This window comes from Lycorma delicatula, chromosome 8, assembly GCF_047948215.1.
Source record: "Lycorma delicatula isolate Av1 chromosome 8, ASM4794821v1, whole genome shotgun sequence".
Lineage (NCBI taxonomy): Eukaryota > Metazoa > Arthropoda > Insecta > Hemiptera > Fulgoridae > Lycorma > Lycorma delicatula.
The window spans coordinates 41,246,870-41,267,970 of NC_134462.1; the positions used below are offsets into that span (position 1 = coordinate 41,246,870).

The following is a 21,101-nucleotide window of genomic DNA, read 5'->3' on the forward strand; positions in this document are numbered from 1 at the left end:
TTTATCTGCATTTTAGACAATATTTATTTTACAACATCATTTTATGTATATATATATATAAATATTTATTTATATATATATATAAATATTTATTTATATATATATATATATATATATAAATATTTATTTATATATATACACACCATTTCACATTTTTATCAGAAATCCAATAATAAAATATCATACCACTCTGTGTTTATTATCATCATCCAAGCTTTAATTTGATCTAGTCTGCTTTCTTAATATGAAAAAAGATTAAAAAAAATCAACAAATTTAACAATAGCTAATAATATATAAACAAATAAACCTTCAAGATTTCCCTATGTTTTGTTTAAAAAAAATCATTAAAAAAAGCAAAATAAAATGGCAGATATGACCAGCAGTAATAATTCATTTGAACCAAACTTTAAAGAAATTGAAACAGACTAATTAAAATAAAAATTCAAGTCTACATAATTAATTAATGACCATGGAAAATTTAGGAATAAAATGACACTATTAATATTTTAAAGAACTAAATTAACTGTTTCATGATAAATTTAAATTTACATTACTAAAAGAAATATTAATATTGACAAAGAGAAAAAATACACTAACATATAAAAACTATTAAAATTATTTTAATTTTTTATTTCCATAATCTGTATAATGTATAAGTGACCTGTACTGATATTACCAATAAAATAAAAAAAAAAGCTATCAGCCGCAATTTTATTTACATATAGCAAGCAGTACTTTTCCTGCTTGCCTTGTACTTAGTGAAGGATAAATGAATGGTAGAAAGAAGGAGGAAGATAACCTCAGCTTTATAAAACTTGTTTTCATGTGATAACTAAAAGAAGATTTTATACATATGACACCAACACTTGTTACAATAATAATATATTGATATTACGCTTTATTATTTAAATCATAAATGAAATTAGATCTCCACTACAAAACAAACAACACATACACATACATATGAATGTGTTCATAATACTTAAAACTTTCTTTCTATATTTTTATATAATCTAATAAGATAAATTAATTTATGTTAACAATATTTTTGCTGGCATTACTTAAATAATAATTAAATAAAGCACGCACACAATTTATTTATATCCATGACTGCACATGGGGTATGTACTCCAGGACCTCAACAACTCAAATTTATATGAAACATTTATTTTTAAATACTACTTATATAATTAAATACTACTCATGTCAATGAAAAGAACCGTAAACAAATATGGAGTTCTCCATTAGAGATAGAAAGCACCTCACAGCTCTTAGGGACAAGTACTTAATATCTTGGAGTAAAAATGCATCTTAATAAGTAAATTTTCATTTTTAAGTAATGTGACTTTCTAAAAAATATTAAAACTTTTATGTTTGATATATGGTTTGTATTTCCACCATATAGTAATGGTAAAATATCACGGTTTCATCTGGATTATTCAAAACCCAAACCTCATTCAGGTATGACATTTCATATATGATATAATTTTACATACTATTGTTCCTTAAAAAGATTGGGATCATGAAAAACATCCCCTATCTACATAAAAAATGTTTACAACTTAGCATAAAATGTTCTTTATAATTTTTTTCTATATATAAAATAATTCTGCCAAATCCTTACAACCTAGTCCCAAAAATCTACGAAAAATGAGCACAAAAAAATTTCATTATTAATTTCACGAAACAGTAATATTTAAAAATTGTACAGTTTTAAATGAACAAAAAATAAATAAAACTATAATACTAACTGGAATCTGCTGGTGAGGGAGGGTTGATAGCAAGTGGACTCATTGGTTCACTAGGTGTGGGTGATCGCTCTCTCTTGGTGGTCATCAGGAGTGAAGTTTGTGTGCTGCTACTTGGAGAAACACGTCCAGGCTCCGTTTTGAGATTAGGAGTTGCTGTTGTTGTCTGTCCATTAGCCACTGCCAAGCCATTTTCCACTGGGATACCATTTTCTGATAGAAACTCATCCAAATCTACATACTGCAAAAGAAATTTTCAGAATTAATTAAATTAGAAATTCAGATAGTAGAGACTTTACAATAGTCATGTTTTAAATACAATGATACTAGCTTATAATGAGATTAGTATTTTCAAGTAGCATTTTCTACAGTCTCAATGGAAGTATTATTCATGCTCAAATTAGGGTAAATGCTTTACACAAGGCTTATTAGATACTATTTAAACCGAATAACAATGTCAGAAGTACTCTTCTTTCAATGTAAAGATGAAACAAAAATAATTATACTGTTTATTTCCTACATACTTAGGTTTATTTTCTCTATACTTTCTAAAAAAAATATTAATACTTGTTTATAATAATAATGCAAATTGATATTATATATAACACCCTAACTGCAGTATAATAAATATTATAAAACATCACAGATTTTTATATATACTCTCCATACATTCCTTGTCTAGCTGTTTCAGTTTTTTAAAGTTAATAAGTACATACATTTAGTAGACTTGTGTTTCAAGAATAGATTTCGATTAGAAATGAAAAGAAAAAAGACCAGGTAAGGTACAGTTTCCGTTACCTATTACCTAAAATGCACTATCTCTACAGTTTCTAGCATCCTTAACATGGAGAACTGGTAGGGGTAGACCTGCATATGTTGAACATTTAGAAAGGGATCAAAGATAATGAGGAGTTGGAAAACGAAAATATATGATCTACTCATCAAGATAATTTAGCCTGGAAGATAATTTCAAATTAGATTCTTTTGGCTATTACTAAAAATAAGTTAAAAGACAAACTGAACAGTATGGACACATTTATTGGAGTAAGTAAACAAAATAAAAAAATGAGAGAAAAAATTAGTACTAAGGTAGAGAACATATTATATGTACCGGAGATTAGAGAATTTTGATATTTAAGCAGTAAAATTATGAAGAGATGGAATAAATAAAGACATTAAAAGTAAACCAAAATAAATGAGGAAATTTTTCTTGCAGACAGTAATTAGTTTGACAGTATCAAAAATAATTTGACAGATTGGAAAGTATTTTCTGTAATAATTATTTACAACCTAACTATTAGCAAAGGGTAAAAGAAAAGAGAAAACATTCTTCATTTATTGAGTTTCTCTTTTCTTTTGTTTAGCCTCCAGAACCACCGTAAGGTATTACTTCAGAGGATGATATGTATAAATCTAAATGAAGTGTACTCTTGTACAGTCTCAGGTCAAACATTACTGAGATTAATTGAAACCCAACCACCAAAGAACACCAATATCCAAGATCTAGTATTCGAATCCTTTGTCTTTCTTTTTCTTGTTTAGCCTCCAGTAATTACCATTCAGATAATACTTCAGAGGATGAATGAGGATGATATATATGAGTGTAAATGAAGTGTAGTCTTGTACAGTCTCAGTTCAACCATTCGTGAGATGTGTGGTTAATTGAAACCCAACCACCAAAGAACACCGGTATCCACGATCTAATATTCAAATTTGTGTAAAAATAACTTTCTTTACTAGGACTTGAACACTGGAACTCTCAACTTCCAAATCATCTGATTTGGAAAGATGCATTCACCACTAGACCAACCTAGTGGGTTAGTATTCGAGTCCAACATAAGAGTAACTAACTGTCTTTCCTAGGATTTGAACCTTAGAGCTCAACTTTGAAATTAGCTGATTTGCAATGATGAATTAACCACTAGACCAACCCAGTGGGTTTAATTTGAGTCTAAAAGGGGTAACAAAGAACTATATGTAGAGAATATAAAATTAATATATGAGAAAGTCATGAAAAACATGTTAGAAAATGAGGGATATATATATATATATATACAAAGAAAAAAAGAATTTTTATAGTATTGTTAAACCGAAAATTATTACAAACTAAATTTAAAAATAAATGATCAAAAACGAGTTGTATATAAAATAGGTATCATATGAGCTAACATGCAATGAGAATGAGCAAACAAGTGCCCTTTTAATTAAATTGTCACTGACTTTCATTGAATTGTGAAATTTCAAAAGCAAATCCAGCTTTAATCAAAAAATAATAAAAATTTGCAATCTTTATGAGTCAGAATATCAAAATTTTACCATTAAGAGTATGTACAGGAAACAAATTATTAATCCGGAATGTATTATTTCGACTTTTTCTTAATTCAGATTAATTTAAGGAATTTCAATAACAATTTAACTGAGAGGAAAAGGTAATGTACAGAAATACATAAATAACTTCCTTATATATACTACACACTCAATTTAATCATTAAAAACGAGCAGACTGACATACAAATACATAATATCAGAAAGAGGATTCATTTCCACTCAGGATATTCATTTCCATTACTTCCCTGTAAACGCACATTCATTTTATTAATCTTTTAATAAGTAATTCAGATGAAAAAGATCTTTTGTAATCTAAAAATGTTTCTAGATAGTATTAATGATAGTATTAATGTGCTTGAATATTGTACTTTTAAATAAAAACTGGAAAATTAAAATCAGCTTAATGCTGAATTACACTAATTTTTTCTGTTCCAGACTGTATATGTCGCATCAAATCCAGATTATATAGTCTGTTATACCTGGTGATCATTTGAAAAGTTACCTAATTTATTATTACAGCTATCAGTTCGATCATATTTCTGTTTGCAGGCATGTATACCACTCTCGGAGGCAGCATTTTTAAAATTATTTTCAAATGGGTGGAACCCACCATTTCTGCTACTTCTACCCCAACTCAAAAATCTTAAATGGCAACAGTAACATTTAGTTACATTAATTGACTACCTTAAATTTCATATTTAATTCCTTCCACTACATTCAACAGAATTCATTATTTTTTTATCTAGTGTCTTAAACAGTTAGTTTTTCAGTTTTCATCAAGATTTAGCATACTTCTTTCTTAACCAATTTTTTAAGCCTATAGATTTAAAATATTCAAATCCAATCATGCTTATACTAATTCTAATACTAATCCAATATTATTCTACTTAATACAATATTCTAATTCTCAAAAATTTCTCAAATTTAAAAGAAATCTTCAATTTTCCTCATATTTGCAAGAAATTCTATAATTTTTCTCAAATTTGGAAGAAATTCTTCAATTTTTCTCATACTTGCGAGCAATTCTTCCATTCTACTCAAATTTGTGGGGAAATTCCTTCATTTTCCTAAATAGCACTTTAAAATTAAAAATATATTTTTAAAAAAACTACTAATATATCAATTCATATAGACTAAGGGAACAACTGAATTTTGTAAGTTTCAGTTGTTTTTTAGCCTTTTTTTAACAAACAATAGTTATAAATCAGTTGCTTTATACTTAAATAAAAAGTTTTGTTTAATATATTTACCTTTAAGTCTGTGTCATATGGTAGTGTCTTTTCCCATAAATTAGGCCCGAGGAATGCTGCTTGAGCTTCCACATTACTCCATAATTCATTTTCATCTTTTTTCTCTGTTGGTACAATTTCTTTTCCGCATGATTTCCCTACAAAAAAAAAAAAAAAACAAATATGTTAACCAATATAAAAAGAAATTGTTTTAATAATATACTAATAATAATGATATTAATGAATAATATTATAATAAATAATACAGAAAAACAGCTTAATAAACTCTTTCTAAAAATATATCCTGGTACCAAAATACATTCTTATAGATACATATTTTTAAAGTAAATTGACTTATGAGCAGTGTGACACAAAGGTTGTTTGTAAGGAGAAAACAGGAAATATAATATAATATTATACTATATTATTATATTATATTATTATATAATAATATATAATCCATTTCAAATCGGACATCCAATTAAACTGTGGCTACCATACTTGTTTTAAACACAGTGAGGATCCTAAAACTAATTATCTGTCGATTAAGAAAGGGAAGTTAAGATCAAATATTCTACAACTGATCTAAATTTTTATTTACAACAAACACGATTTTTATGCATACGCAGAAACATATTCTGTAGATAATACCTAAAATTATTTGTTTATATATTTTTATTATTTTCTTGTATTAACAACAATGCAGGAAAATTATGCAGTGTTTCTTAACTAATGTTGTAAACGGAAACCAGTTTATTAAATGTAGCTTATTCTTGTGACACTTTATCTTCAACCTGTTGAATTTTCTAAGTTACAATTCCTTGCTATATTAAGAGTGTTATCAAACTATTAGTTTTCACAAAAATGGAACATCTCAAAGGACTCTGCATCTTAAGGAATTTAATCCTCTTTGCAAGAACACATTATTTTTGAAAAAAAAAAATTCTTTAGAAAATCTAATTTTGAAAAATTTTTTAAATATGAATTTTGTCAGCCCACCGGGCTGGCCTAGTGGTTAAATGTCATTGCAAATCAATTGTTTAACAGTTGAAGTCGAAGGTTCTGAGGTTCAAATCCTAGTAAAAGTTAGTTTGTTTTTACACATATTTGAATACTAGACAGTGAATACTTTGGTTGGGATTTAATTAACCACAAATCTCAGGAATGGTCAGCCTGAGTCTACACAAGACTACACCTCAATGGGCTGTGAGGGCTGCTTATTGTTCACTAGCTGAATAGATTACAACATACATATTAAAAATATATATATATATGTATTTTGAAAAATAGAATGTAAATTCTGTCACTTTTATTCAGTAAACAATTTGACTTTTTTATTTTTTATAAATCTCACAGAAGACAGTGTTTAAATGAAGAATTGGTCTTCTTCAGTCTATGGCCAACCATTTATAGGTTAAGTGTCATTAATTTGCCTTAACAATTAAAATATACTAGTAACTTAATTCTCAATTCTACCAAAGGTAATCAAATATTAAAAAAAACTTTACTTGGACTTAAAAATGGGTACTTCCTGTTTTTAAATGACAAAACTACATCAATTTGTATATGACACCACATCTCTGATACTTATCTTTTTTAAATAACCTATCACACTTGTAGATAGATCTATAAATATAATTTACTTTATTATAAATTTTATTTTAATTAATAGATGGAGCATAGCAATCTACAACAAATAATACTGTGAAAATTAGACAAATATGACTATTGTATTATTGCTTTATTATACTATAATTTTTTAGGGGTTGGAGATTAATTAACAATGAAGCAAGATGAAAAAAGCAGTATATTGAACAAAATTAAGAGTAAAACTGAATTAGCATTAACTAATATCTCCTTGTAGACTAGCTTTACCTAAACAAAGTAATCTTGTAAATAAAAAAGAAGTTTATAAATTAATCAGTTTTATAAAATTAAAAAAAAAACAAACTTTGTTTTCATTTCATTAAAAAAGTTAGTAATATAATTAAACATTAATCTATTAAAAATAATATTACAGTAACCATTGATGCATATATTTTTTAATTAAGATGAAAATAAGAAATATTTAATCAATTATTTACAAGGGGAAAAACAAGATTGCAAGAGGGAAGCATTTTCTCACATTTTTCATCAATTATCTCTACAGAGTACATTCTTCAATAAAATATCATTAGTACTGCATTTAATAATCTTTATTTAAAATGTTTCAACAATCAAACCCAAACATTTTTTTTTCTTTAAAACATTAGCAAACTATGAAAATGGATTCAACTTAAATGAGAATATATATATAATATTATTAAGATTATATCCAATACACTGTTATCAAAAATGTATGAACTTTTTCTTTGAGGGCAAAAAATACTTTCTGGTTTTGTGTTAGCATCACCCAGAACAAACAATTATAACAACAACAAAAAATTTAAACCAGCCCAAAACTAAAAATATTAAAAAACAAAAATATTCAACAAATATCATAGGTAAACTATTACTTAAAACTAATATCAGTCGTAATCTTAAAAATAAGATATATTTATTTAAAAATAAATCCAAACATAGAAAATATAAAAAACTAAACATAAATAAAATTTAATGTAGTCTGAGAGGAGTGTAAAGAGCCCCTTCTTGGATAACAAAAGATTAAAGAAATAAAATATTAAAGAACTAATATTAAATTCTCTGAAACATACTAATACTTCGTAGAAATAACAACACCCAATCTAAAACCTCCTTTTCATTGCCCAGGATTTGACGAATTTAAATTTATGACACAAGCTACATAACTCATGCAACTCACAAGTGCTGTGCACAGTCAAGCAGCAGTTACATTATACGCACAGATGTGAGTTTTCCAATCACATCAGATAACCAAGGGTAGTTCTAGTATGTCCTAACCAAAATTATCAGAGAACCACTTCCTCTCAGCAAATTTTTCTGCAAGATGAGCCCCATGGCAGCACAATATCGTTGATGTGTTGGAATTTATTATCTTCTGTAGCAGTCCAGTCACCTTGTTATCAGTATTTTGGGTTAATGATATCCAAAACCTTATTGATGGTGTACAGTTCAGCAGTGAAGACAATATAATACTAGGCTGACCAAACAGGTTTTGCCATTAACAACAAATGTGCATCAAGCAGTATTCCGTTTTGATTCATTTATGTATACTACCGCACCTGGGTTTGTCTTGGAGAGAGATTGGTAAAATATTTGCTGAAAGATGATAGAAGTTGTTGATTTTTTATTATAGGAATATATGGTAAGGTCAAAATTAAAATTTATGGGGTGAGTCTCCATGGATGATATGAACAGGAATAAGTTGGGAAAATAGAAGGTGTGTCAAAATCTAAAAGGTACACAGGCATTTATGACCAATCACTTATTTTACTGGTCTTTTATTTTCTACTTTTTTAGTGACCTGCCACATTAAAGTATAGTAAACAGCTAACAATCCTGTACAAATGCAGTACTGTAACTAAAATAAATGTAGCAATAGTGATTAATAAAGTTCAACACTATTTGGATAGAAACTGTGAGAGATATTTGATAGATACAATTTAAGAAATAATAACTAAATCCTTGCAGAATAGTAAAATCTCTTTGTCTTTAATGTAAAGGAGAACTCAACAACAAAAAGATGCTACTAATAAACATGAGTTTATCAGAATAAACTAAAAAGAGATTAATTAAATTCTAAAAACAAAAGTGCCTCAGTACAATATATAAATATGGTAGATATTATTTGAAAATGTAATAAAAGAAAACTGTAAGCAAATGGAATAAAATGAAAAAATCCCATGATCCATTATAATAACAAAAAAGAAGATTTTTAAGAGTAGGCAAAAAAAAATTTTTATAATAATAATAAATGAAAGAAAATGCAAATTTATTGGTCAATTTAAATAGATAATAATTTCATGGTAAACATACTACTAGGAAAAGTAAGAGAACAAGAGAGAAATCAAGGACACAACAGTTTTATTTATAAATTGTATATCAGCCAGTAAACCAGAAACACACACACACACACACATAATATATATAAGGAGCTTCTTTAAAAACTTGACTCTCCAGAAATTGTAATTTTTCAGTAGACAGCTTGACAGCTGTGGGTTGTTTGTTTAGCAAGTCGTACCAGCAATTGTTCGCGCGCGAAATTCAAATTCCCCAAACTTTTGGGTAGCACCTCGTAAAATGAATGCTGTGGGAGAGCTGACCCTATCTCAGTGGCTCCTCTGCTTGATTGGTTTTCAGTCCAAATATAAAATATTGGATTCCTAGAACCTATGTCTACACAACAAAATGAATAAAATGAAATTTGATGAGTATAAAAGGCCTCTTGGATGTTTGTTTTAGGCAAAGGATGAACTTGTAGATCAAAAGTAAAAGAAGCACAACTTTCATTATTTTGTGCGTCTTTCATCAAGTCGTAAAAAGTACTGGCATGCAATTTATGAATTCTTAATTTGATCCCTGTTAAATTCAAACTGGTTTTGCTAATAGCTTTTTTCGACATAAGTTCATTCATTAAATGAGCACAAAAAGAGCATGTGCCAGATGCTGGATTATTAAATCCAATGTTAAATGCAGTGTATATAATTTATAAAAAAAAATGGGAATGTAACCTTTACATCTTCACTCTGATTGGAGTTATACTTTTTTTATAACTTTGCAACATTCAAATCTTAAGTTAATAAATTCTTTTATTTTTATTGTAATGAAATTCACAAGCAGGCAAATTGTTTAAATTTTTTTTTACATTTTCTTTATCAGGTTCAAATTTTTTAAACTTTCTATCACCACCATGGATTTCGTTAGGAACATGAGAAATTGATAACTTTACAAACTCTAGAATTTTAGAAGCTCGTAGACCCAAAGCAAAACAAAAAAAAACTTCTTACAAACTGTTATCATTCCCAGTTTTTTAGTTTTAAAAAGTAAATTAATAAAACTGTCTTAGGTTTTGTACCATCTTTTGACCTTTTTCTCTTAGGAACACTGGTAGAAATATACTTAAATAACATTTTATCTTGATTAATATTACCTTCTGCTGCATAAAAATCTGCGTAAATCTGATTCTGATTAATTGATATATCTGAATACATCACTTTTACATTTAAACTTGATATCATGGTTACATGATCGTGCTTTATTTTTAAGAAACGTAAGGTTAGGATCACTGTTGCCGTACTTTTTATACTTTTCTACCTTTTTTTCGTGTACCACAGTTTATATTGGATAGTAAAGATGGTAATTCAATATGAAAAAAATATCTTATTCACTTTTATTTAAATAAATAAGCTTTTGTGTTGTGTCACCAACAACTTTATGTTTATGGCACTTTCCATAATTACATTGATAAGTTCATTAACATAAAGCATCATGATTTTGATTTCTTTACAGTTGTACAATAACTGCATAAAATGTTCTCACTATATTTATTCGCTTTTATTATTATTTTATAGAAAAATAACTAATTAATAAATTAATCTCACAAAATAATTTAAAATTTGCAAAATAATTTATGTGGACAGCACTTATTTAACTCTCTAATTTGAATCATTATGGATGTTCATCCCATCTGCTAACCCTTAAAGCAGAATAAAGTTAGAATCCCTGATTTTCATTGTAAAATTTCTGAATTTCAATCTCAAACAAGCTTATAGGTTTAAAATTATTTACTAATTATCTAATGAATAATCAAATTTAGCAAATTTTCAATAAAAGATTTTAGTAAGCATCAAAAAAATAACAGTCATTTTTTATTTCATTGTATTTTATATTATGAATTGTTCAGCATATCCCTCATAACAGGCTGTAAAATTAATTTGAAATTCAACAGTTGTCTTGTCTGTAACAAACCAGTGAATTCAGAGCCAATGTCATTTACTGGATCCCATTAAATAAAAAACAGAATGGGTAATTTGAGAGCATAATTCTAATAAAAATAAATAACATTTAAAGTGGAATCTGAATCTGCATCCTATAGCATTATTGAACCATACATCTGTATAGAAAAGATTCACCATTTAGCAACCCATCCAACATATTCTTATATAAAAAGAAAATACTATTAACATGCTGATTAATAATATTTAAATTTGTATAAATTTAGTACTAATTTACAAAAGATTTACTTTACAAATTTTGTACACTATTTACATCAATTTTTTTCAGAGTTTACTTATATGTTATAATAATTAATTTCCTTTTAACAGCCATGAAATCTATTTATTACTAACAAAAAATCTTTTTTTTCTAGCAAATATTAATATCAAAAAATTCAGCTTAAACACTAATCATATCAAATGTAGACAATTCTTACATTATTCTTAGATTATGCTTTGAACTGACGTGAGATAAATTATTTTAATTATTAAAGAAAAAAAATTAACAAGTACTAGTTGGGAATCAAACCATGACCTTTAAAATATCAACATGTTATCATTATTACTGATCTACTGTAATGACATCATTTGATGATGCTATGACGCAAATTCATATGCAGTTAAATGCATAATCACAGTAATTCAAAATGGTCCTGATTGCGAGCGTGTCTCTGTGTGTGTGTGTGTTCAGCGGGGGGGGGGGGGGTGTATATATATATATATATATATATATATATTAACCTGTAATAACCCATATTTAAGATTTTTAATTTAAAATTACTTTTCAGGATGGTAGAAATTCAAAAAATGGCTTCATTTTATAAAACACAAAAACAGACTAAAAATGACTAAAGATAAAGAAAAAAATGTTTAAACTATAAATAAATTATGTTATTTAATACAAATTCAAGTTGCATATTCTTCCAGCAGATAATTTCAATGACCTCTTATTACATAAAAAGTTTATCAGGAAATTAAAAAAAAACATTTCCTGAGTGAATGAATAACTTCTTCAGCAAAAAGAAGTTATATACTAAATTTAAACTATTTATTCAAGTAATTCCTTATAAAAAATATTACAACAAAATATTCATTATATAAAATAGAGGAAGTATTTGTTTTTTATTATATTACGTACAACAAAAAATGAAGCTTAATTAAGAAACAAATGGCTTATCAGCAAAAACTTGTGAAACATTTACATACATGTATTTTAGACAGTGTTTTTCTAATGATAAATTGGAAAGCAATGTTCAAAGAATCTTTGAAAAGTTTAAATCAGCCAAAGGGGATGATCTAGTGGTTAACTCATAATCCCAAATCAGTAGTTTAAAAATCAGTTGTTTAACAGCTGATTTTCCAAGTCAAAGGTTCTGAGGTTTAAATCCTAGCAAAAGCTAATTGTTTTTGTATGAATTTGAATACTAGACAGTGGATATTGGTGTATTTTGTAGGTTGGGGTTCAATTAACCACACATTTTTATAATGGTCTGTATAAGACCTCATTTACATGTCATACATATCATTGTCATCTCATTGGGCTGTTGACAGCCCAAGTGGGGGGGGAGGGGTTCAGACACTATTGCGATTTTTTTTTCATTTTATTTTTTTTAACAGATATATTTACAACAGTGTCTAGTAATACAATGATTTTTTAAGTGAAGAAATTGCCATCTAGGTGTATAAGTAAAAATCTTAAAACGATGTTTAAGTGTTGCTATCAAATTTATTTCAATAAACACATTTATTTTTAGCGTAACTCCTTACATGTGTTTATTTTACATGAATTTAATCATGTAAAGGATGATTTGAAACCATTACAGCTGTTAATAAACAAACAAATGTACAAGTGTTCACAAAAGACTTAAGTTTTAAGTCTTTTGTGAACACGTTTAAATATCATGCACGTTTAAATTTCTAAGGTAGAATATTTGCAACTGAAAGATACATCCAGTTATATTTTTCTGAATGTCAGTAAAGTTTTAGTCTTCAATTACAAATTATGACACATTTATGTAATAAAATAGACTTTTAATATTTTTTTATTTTATAAAATGCTTTTAAAAAATGTTAACTGTAGATGTCTACAATATAAAAAAAAAAAACAATTTCAATCTTGTATTTTATACGGTTTCTAAGAAGTATAAATGTTTTAAAAAATAAAATATTTGAGTATGGACAATAACAGACATCTAACCTTTTAAAAATGTTTTAAAGCTAGTTCATTACCATTAGCTTTCATGTGCCCACATATGAATTATCAGAGTCTCTTTCATCTTCATTTCCTGGTTATTTCCCTTTATCTTTGAACCTAGTTATTTGTTCTATACACATTCTCTGCTTTATAACTCAGTTTCATTTATTTCACCTAACCTGAATTCTGTTTCAATATTCGGAATATAAATACATTCATGCATTGATTATCAACATTAAATTTTTTTGTTAATTTTTAAAAACCTAGAAATTTTTAAAAATTACTTAAACCCTAAACGAAATTAGATAAAAACCATAAATTTTTCCAATAAAAACACATGGTGCGTTGGTTCGTTTATTGTAATTGCTTACATTTTTATTTTAGCTGCTATGGGCGCAGAGCGGACCACGTGATGCTTCTAGCAGAAAAAAATTGAACTGCATAATAAATTGTAGTGTGTGCTATAAACAGTATGTTGTTTACATTAACATTTATTATACTTATTATTTTTTTTACATTTTCATACTAACGATGTATCAAGAACCATGGTACATATATATATTTATTTATGTCACCATGGCAACAGAAATATAATTAAGTAAAATTTCTATTATTTTTTCTTTAATGAATGTCTGCAAAATACTTAAGATTCTCACAAACATGAGGATACAAACGCATCGAGGGTCCAGGAGGCGGACCCCTGGCTCGCTTCGCTCAGGGCGAGCAAAGCGAACCAATTACAAAAAATTTCAAACCATATGATTTTGACAATCAACTGAAATTATCATAATCCTAATTCAATATAATATTAAATTTCCCTTCACAAACAAAAAATATCCCTTTAGTAATAATAAAACCAGGGTAATTCAACCCTTTGCAAAAATTCATAAAATGCAAAAGAAGAGAATTTAACGGTCAATATTAGAATGATTTTTCTATGAAGAAGGAAATACAAATTCCAAAACCAGATTTTCTTGAATAAAACATAAATTAAGAAAATGTTGAAACAAAAATTTGATCCAAAACCAATCTCTACCTTAAAGGTGTTAAAAGTTCGTGATTTTCGTTCATAAGACCCTTACCAAAACTCGTCATACTTTTTTTGAGAGAAAAGAAAATTTTAGTGAAGACTCCTGAAGTGTGAAAGTTTTTCAATTATCGTACGAAGAATAATGGGAAAAAGTAAAATATTTTTGATTACAATAATTTGTAAAGGAGACAAGTACAGAATCTTCAAGTTGGATGACTAAGTTAAATTTTTTTTTGTGTTCAAATAATGCAGTAAAATTTATTATTTCATTTTATAATAGATTTTTTTTGTTAAGATATATACACATTGTACTCATTCACAACCCTGTTAAGTGTTCCCAATTCATTATTTTTGTTCTGAATAACTCACGAACTCTGTAAATTCTACTTGTCACAAAATGAAATCCGATGATTTTAAGCTTCGGGAGGAGAAATCCAGATGTAGACCACAGGTTTAACAATCAAGCCGTATTCTTAAGCGAGCCATAAAATTATTAAAGCGTCTGATTTATCTGCCTATTAATTTAAATATATAAAGATTTAAATTTATAACAAATAATCTGAGTTAATTAAATTTATTTGATTCATTAACTATAATAATTACAATAAAATAATAAATAATTAAAGTAAGGACATTTAAAGGATTAGATGGTCGATTGGCCATGGCATTGTAATATTAAAATAAAAACTTAGTGGTCCAGCGAAAATCCTTGACTGTGGCAACTGCGTTAACCGATTCCGCTCAAGAAAAACCCCCAATGACAATAGCGGATTCTAACCTTGGTCCCCATGAGAATATATAACAAATGCAGGAAGCGCATTATTACTATCACGGACAATGTAGACCTACATTTTATTACATGATATTCATTAAATTATCCTTTAAAACATGTTTATAAATTTTAAAATTTTCTATGAATTGAAATATTTTCATCGTATTATTTTATTTATGAAAAACCATGCATTAAATGCATATATATATACTAAACAACTAACAGGATGGAGAAAAGATAATGAATTAGCGTTCCTTTGAAAAAAAAAACAAACTTTACGTCTTAGTTGTTTCCAACCATAACGTAATGCATGAAGACGTGAAATTTATTATATAAAAATAGCGTTAACGAATACACAACTAATTTAAATTTTAAACATGCAACTGTACACAATTTTTTTCTTCTTTTTTTAGAAAATTAAGTTTCTGGTTGCATAGTTTATAATTTTTAAAACTAAAATTAAACCGTATTTTATTTATAAAACCTAATATGCTACTTAACCAGGCCAAATTTACACGAGAACTTAACTAGATATTAGTGGATACACCCACCGGGTTGGTCTAGTGGTGAACACGTCTTCCCAAATCAACTGATTTGGAAGTCGAGAGTTCCAGCGTTCAAGTCTTAGTAAAGTCAATCATTTTTACACGGATTTGAATACTAGATCGTGGATACCGGTGTTCTGTGGTGGCTGGACTTCAATTAACCACACATCACAGGAACGGTCAAACTGAGATTGTACAAGACTTACACTTCATTTACACGCATACATATCATCCTCATTCATCCCCTGAAGTATTGTCTGAAAGGTAAACCGGAGGCTAAACAGGAAAAGAAAGAAGATATTAGTAGATATATATTTCTATTAGATATCTAATCTATTATATATCTCTATTTCAAACGACTCTGAATTTATTTATTTATGGACAAATTTTATGGTAGTTTCTTTAGAAGCAAGTTCAGTGGGATTCAAATCACATTAAATTGGAAAAAGCTGAGCGAAAACTCTTACACTGATGTTAGTTCTTTATTAGCGTTTTCCTCGCTCATTTTCCATTAAAAGAAGTAAATTCGTAAATACGAGTAAATTAAAACATAATTAAATTTTTACAAAAATTACTAGTGATTTCTAACGTTTAATAAATGAAAATTAAATCAAAGCGGCAAGAAATGAAAATTATTTCTATTACTTTACTGCACACTGTATTTACTGAGATAACCTAATTTAAGATAAATATTAAAGAATATTTAACGTTCAAGTTTTACATATTGTACCTAATTTAAAAAAAAAAATATCTACACGTAAACTCACAAACACGAGAAAACATAGAATTCGCGTATCTCTCCTTTTATTGAAGTTATTAATTTTTTTTTAATCCGTAATATATGTAATAAATTTCGATCTCACCGCAACAAACCTAAAATCAGGGCACAAATCCGACCGTAAACCAAACTGTTTAACAGTTACATTATTAATTTACCAGATTCACTAGGGTGATCAGTTACACGAATATGAACTTTGCGAATATAAGTTCGAATCTGTTAGCAAATCTGATGTTACGATTCTGACTGGAATTTGAACCTTTCCAGTGAAAAGATAATTTTTAAAAAATCCACCACCAAGGTTACATGTTAATTAAATATTAAAGTTTCACTTCAAAATTATAAATAAAAAATTTTATAGACATACTTAAGGCTTACAGGAAAGTTTTAATAAGATAATATTCCGTAAAACCTGACGTTTCAGAGCACTAAATCATTTCAGAATATAACATAATTGAATGATATGATGTAAAAATAAAAAATCCAACGATTTAAAAAAAAATACCAACATTAATTAAACATATTACCACAGAAGCTAAACACGCTGGAAGCATTTTTTGTTCACGCTGTTATCATTTATTATATACTACCTGTTTATAAAAAAAACTAAAAAAAACACTTAAGTTACATCTCATTTTACTGATTATTACATATCATACAATGAGATAGAAACTGACCTTCAATCTTCTAAATGCAGTACATGCAAAGGGATATAAACAAGAAGAAAGAGGGCGAATCACTGCTCTAATATTCACCGCGCCATCACCAGAGAGAGTGTGAACGGAGTACACCGAACTGCAAGTTCAGACATTATATACATTATATATTACTTAGCTTACGATTTAAGTAGTCGACATCTGGTCTAAAAATAAACGAATGGATTTCATTTTTTTAATATAAATCTGTACTTATAAAACAAGGTGTCCTGACTAAATCATAATCAATGTCCAGCATAAACTATTGAAGATAAATTAATGAAAATTTGTATATACGTTCTTCTTACAGTGAAATCTCCCACTAAAAATGATTTTTTTAATATTCTCGAGTTTAAATGGTTAAAATAGGGATACATTACATTTTACCATATTTTTTTTAGTTTCTCGGTAACAAATGTAGATATCAACTTGATTTTTTGGTGTGTGTAATCTTCATATGAATATCTAAAAACCAATTTCTAGATTTTCTGGAATTCGACCTTGAAAAGGAGTGAAGAATTTTGAACAATGATTGCAAATTTTCCCCATTACCGACCGTATTAAACGAAAAATATTCAGTAAATTTGGGCTTGCCAATACTCTTCAAATAAATATCTAAAACAAATTTTCGGGTATTTTTGAATTTTGAAATTTTTTAAGGGATGCGACGGTGTACAGTGCGGCGGCTCAAGCAGCAACACAGCTACTGACTGCCAATGTATGGCGACGCGATTGGCTGCACCTGGTTCCAGTTACTTGATTAATAAACACAGAAAACAATTTTTTTTAAAATGAGAAACGGAGTACGGTTACCTTGTACTGGTGTTCGTTGGGTAACGCTAAGAACCGGGCAAAATAAATTTTTACGCGTAAGAAGGGCGGATAACCAACTATAACTACTATTACTGAGAGGAAGACTTTATTTTATATTGAAACCTGCATTCTTCAAATCATTCAAAGTTTAGGGCCCTGCACTGACCAAATGATACTCTGAAGAAATTGCAATATACTAATATTTTTTATAAACTGAACAGGCTTTAATTTTTATTCATCATTATTACTCCCGCAAGCACGAATTTAACGAACAGAGAGCGGTTCAAAGAGCATAGACCACTGGCTATATATACAGGGGGGCTTCTAAAATGCTGGGCTGGATATACTTTTTCGGATTCTACTTGTAAAGCTAAACAAAAAATATCCTTAGGAAAAATGAAAATTTCTCTTTCGTTCTCCCCCTGCCCGCCATTTTGTTAGTTGTACATAATAATTTATATCTCAAGTTCGGATAGACGAATCACATTAATTTTGTATCGTAATTATTACTTAATTTGATACTAATTTACAATAGCAGAATTAACAATAAATAAAAACAATTAATATTTCATCGAATTGAACGTAAACTGGTGGACATGAAAACAGATACATAATTACATCAATTTTCTGCCATAACTCGGCTACTTAACCGATTTAAAAATTAAAATGTCATTTTATTCAAAATAGAAAGATTAATGTTTTAGTAAATAACATAAACTTTGATAAAACTAATATTTTAGGAGATATAACGGATTGAAAAATAAACATGGCCGTCCTTTTGTAATTTCCGAAGGAATTTTAAGTCCTGATAATTTTAAAACTTTGTTACCAAAACGTTTAACAAATATTAATGTGATTCGTTAATCAGAACTTGAGATATAAATTATTACATAAAAATAACAAAATGGCAGACAGGAAGTGAACGAAGAAGAAATTGCCATTTTTCCTAAGGATATTTTTTTGTTTAGTTTTACAAGTAGAATAAAAGTATAGCCAGCCCACAATTTTAGAAACACCCTGTCCTGTATAGTAGTATATACTGGTGAAATATATTTAATAACTGCTAAAATATATGATCTTTGGATTATACATTTTACGACTTAATCAAGAAACCACCTCCACTATTTTTAACGTTTGAGCATAAAATCGATCGTATTAGGAGTTTCAAATGATGGCTATGTATATTTGTAGGATAAAAATAATTTACTAGCATGTTCGATTCTATTAATTTACACTTCTACGCTTACTAATCGCATATATGTCTAACAAAGAGTTAGTTTACAAGCTTAATAATTTACTTCATAATTAAGTAAAACGTCTAAAGAATGTTTCATTTTTAAATCACTTATCTATTAAAATGTGAAATTTTATTTCGTAACTGAAATTTTTCTTTTAAAAAACTGTAAAAATATTAAAAAGACTCTTTCTGATAAATTTTAACCTTACTCGAATTTATGCTCACATTAAATGCAAAAAAAAAAAAATGTTCTAATAAATCTATTAACTCTCTGATAACCAATATTTTCTCATTGTTCTCATTAAAGTTGAACGAATTTAAAATGACAATTTTAAATTTTCTGTTATCAGCCATATGCAAGTAATAACTATAAAAAATGTCATTCTTTTTTTTTAATTTATGAAAAAAGACTATATGTTCGTTTTGATGAGCTGAATAAGAAAACGTGTATAATAATTAAAAATAACCATTAAACAATGAAACTATAAAAAAAAAAACATAGCTTCATTAGTATAAGAACATATTCTAAATGATTAAAAATTATTTTTTAAATAACTGTAAAATAAATTTAGAAGATATATTTATTACAATTGTTATTAGTGTATTGAAAAATATTTAATAATGATTTCTGAGTTATAAAAATATTCTTTTCAAATTTTTTGAAATTTGAATTATATTTTATTATAACTGAGTAAATAAAAAAAAAAATTTACTGCAATTATTGCTTCTTAATAGTACTGTGTTAGGTTTTGACCTTGACGTCATTCAAGCCGCTATTCTCTTGCAATACATAAGGTAGTTTTTATTAATGACCTTCAAGTGCGTTCAAGTAAAACAGAAACAGCTGATTCTTTACGTCGACTTTAATCTTCTATCAATGTAATTCAATTCAACTTATCTTTTGGCACTTCAATAATAATCTGACTCTTAGACAACAATAAAAAAATTCAAAAAACTATTACTTTAATATTATTAATAAATTGAACAATCTTAATAATACTGTATATAGGTTTATTTTTTTCTAAATTTCGAGTACTTTTTTATTGTTACAACAAATAACAATCTAAAATACCTCTTCATAAATCTAATAAAAGCATTAAGATCTATAAACTCGCTGTAAACACTTCAGAATAAAATTCAAAATACCTAATTAAAATAGAAAAAAATTAATCACTTGACTGTTCTGATGCACATTTCCATTACTTATTTCTAATATTTAAACATAATTAATATATACATATATAATTAATATTTATATATTTTCTACTACCAATATATTTTTACGGCAACCTACATTTTTAAATACTTGTTTTATTTATACCAATATTTTATTGCCATTATTAAATTAATTTTACTATAAAATATATTAATATGAATCACTGACATAATAACAAAACTTCATAAAAACTTGATACAAGTTTTTTCGTTTTTAATTTATTCATTTTGTACTTCATTAACTGTTTTTATTTTAAAATTCTGCTTTATTTCCTTATCTCCTTTCTTGTCTATCTTTTTTTGCTAAAAAGAGTCATATTCTCACAAATATAACAAAAAATACGTCCTAGTTCATATAACGATTAGATGATAACATATTTTTATTACTGAAGCTATCTTTTTTACTTCCTTGTACGAAATAAAGAAAGAATTGTAATCGCGAAAAATTTCGGTTTCCAGATTTCAACGGAAATATCCATTTTGACCATCCCTGAATCCATTTTGACTAGTTTCAGCGTGACGTCTGTATATATGTATCCATGCATAACTCAAAAACGATTGGCAGTTAAATGTTGAAATTTTCGATTTAGGACTGTTGTAACATCTAGTTCTGCACCTCCTCTTT

At 27.4% G+C, this 21,101-nt stretch overlaps 1 protein-coding gene across 3 annotated transcripts in view; it reads right to left on the reverse strand.

Annotated features, from left to right (window-relative positions):
• The window catches only part of Pdp1 (PAR bZIP family member Pdp1), a 261,102-nt gene that overhangs the window by 16,566 nt on the left and 223,435 nt on the right, over positions 1 to 21,101 (reverse strand). For all 3 annotated transcript variants that reach the window (XM_075373306.1, XM_075373307.1, XM_075373305.1), the window contains exons 2-3: positions 5,328 to 5,464; positions 1,753 to 1,990 (exon numbers count right to left, since the gene is read on the reverse strand). In XM_075373306.1, the coding sequence (XP_075229421.1) occupies positions 1,753 to 1,990; positions 5,328 to 5,464 (375 nt within the window). The remainder of the gene's footprint in view (positions 1 to 1,752; positions 1,991 to 5,327; positions 5,465 to 21,101) is intronic.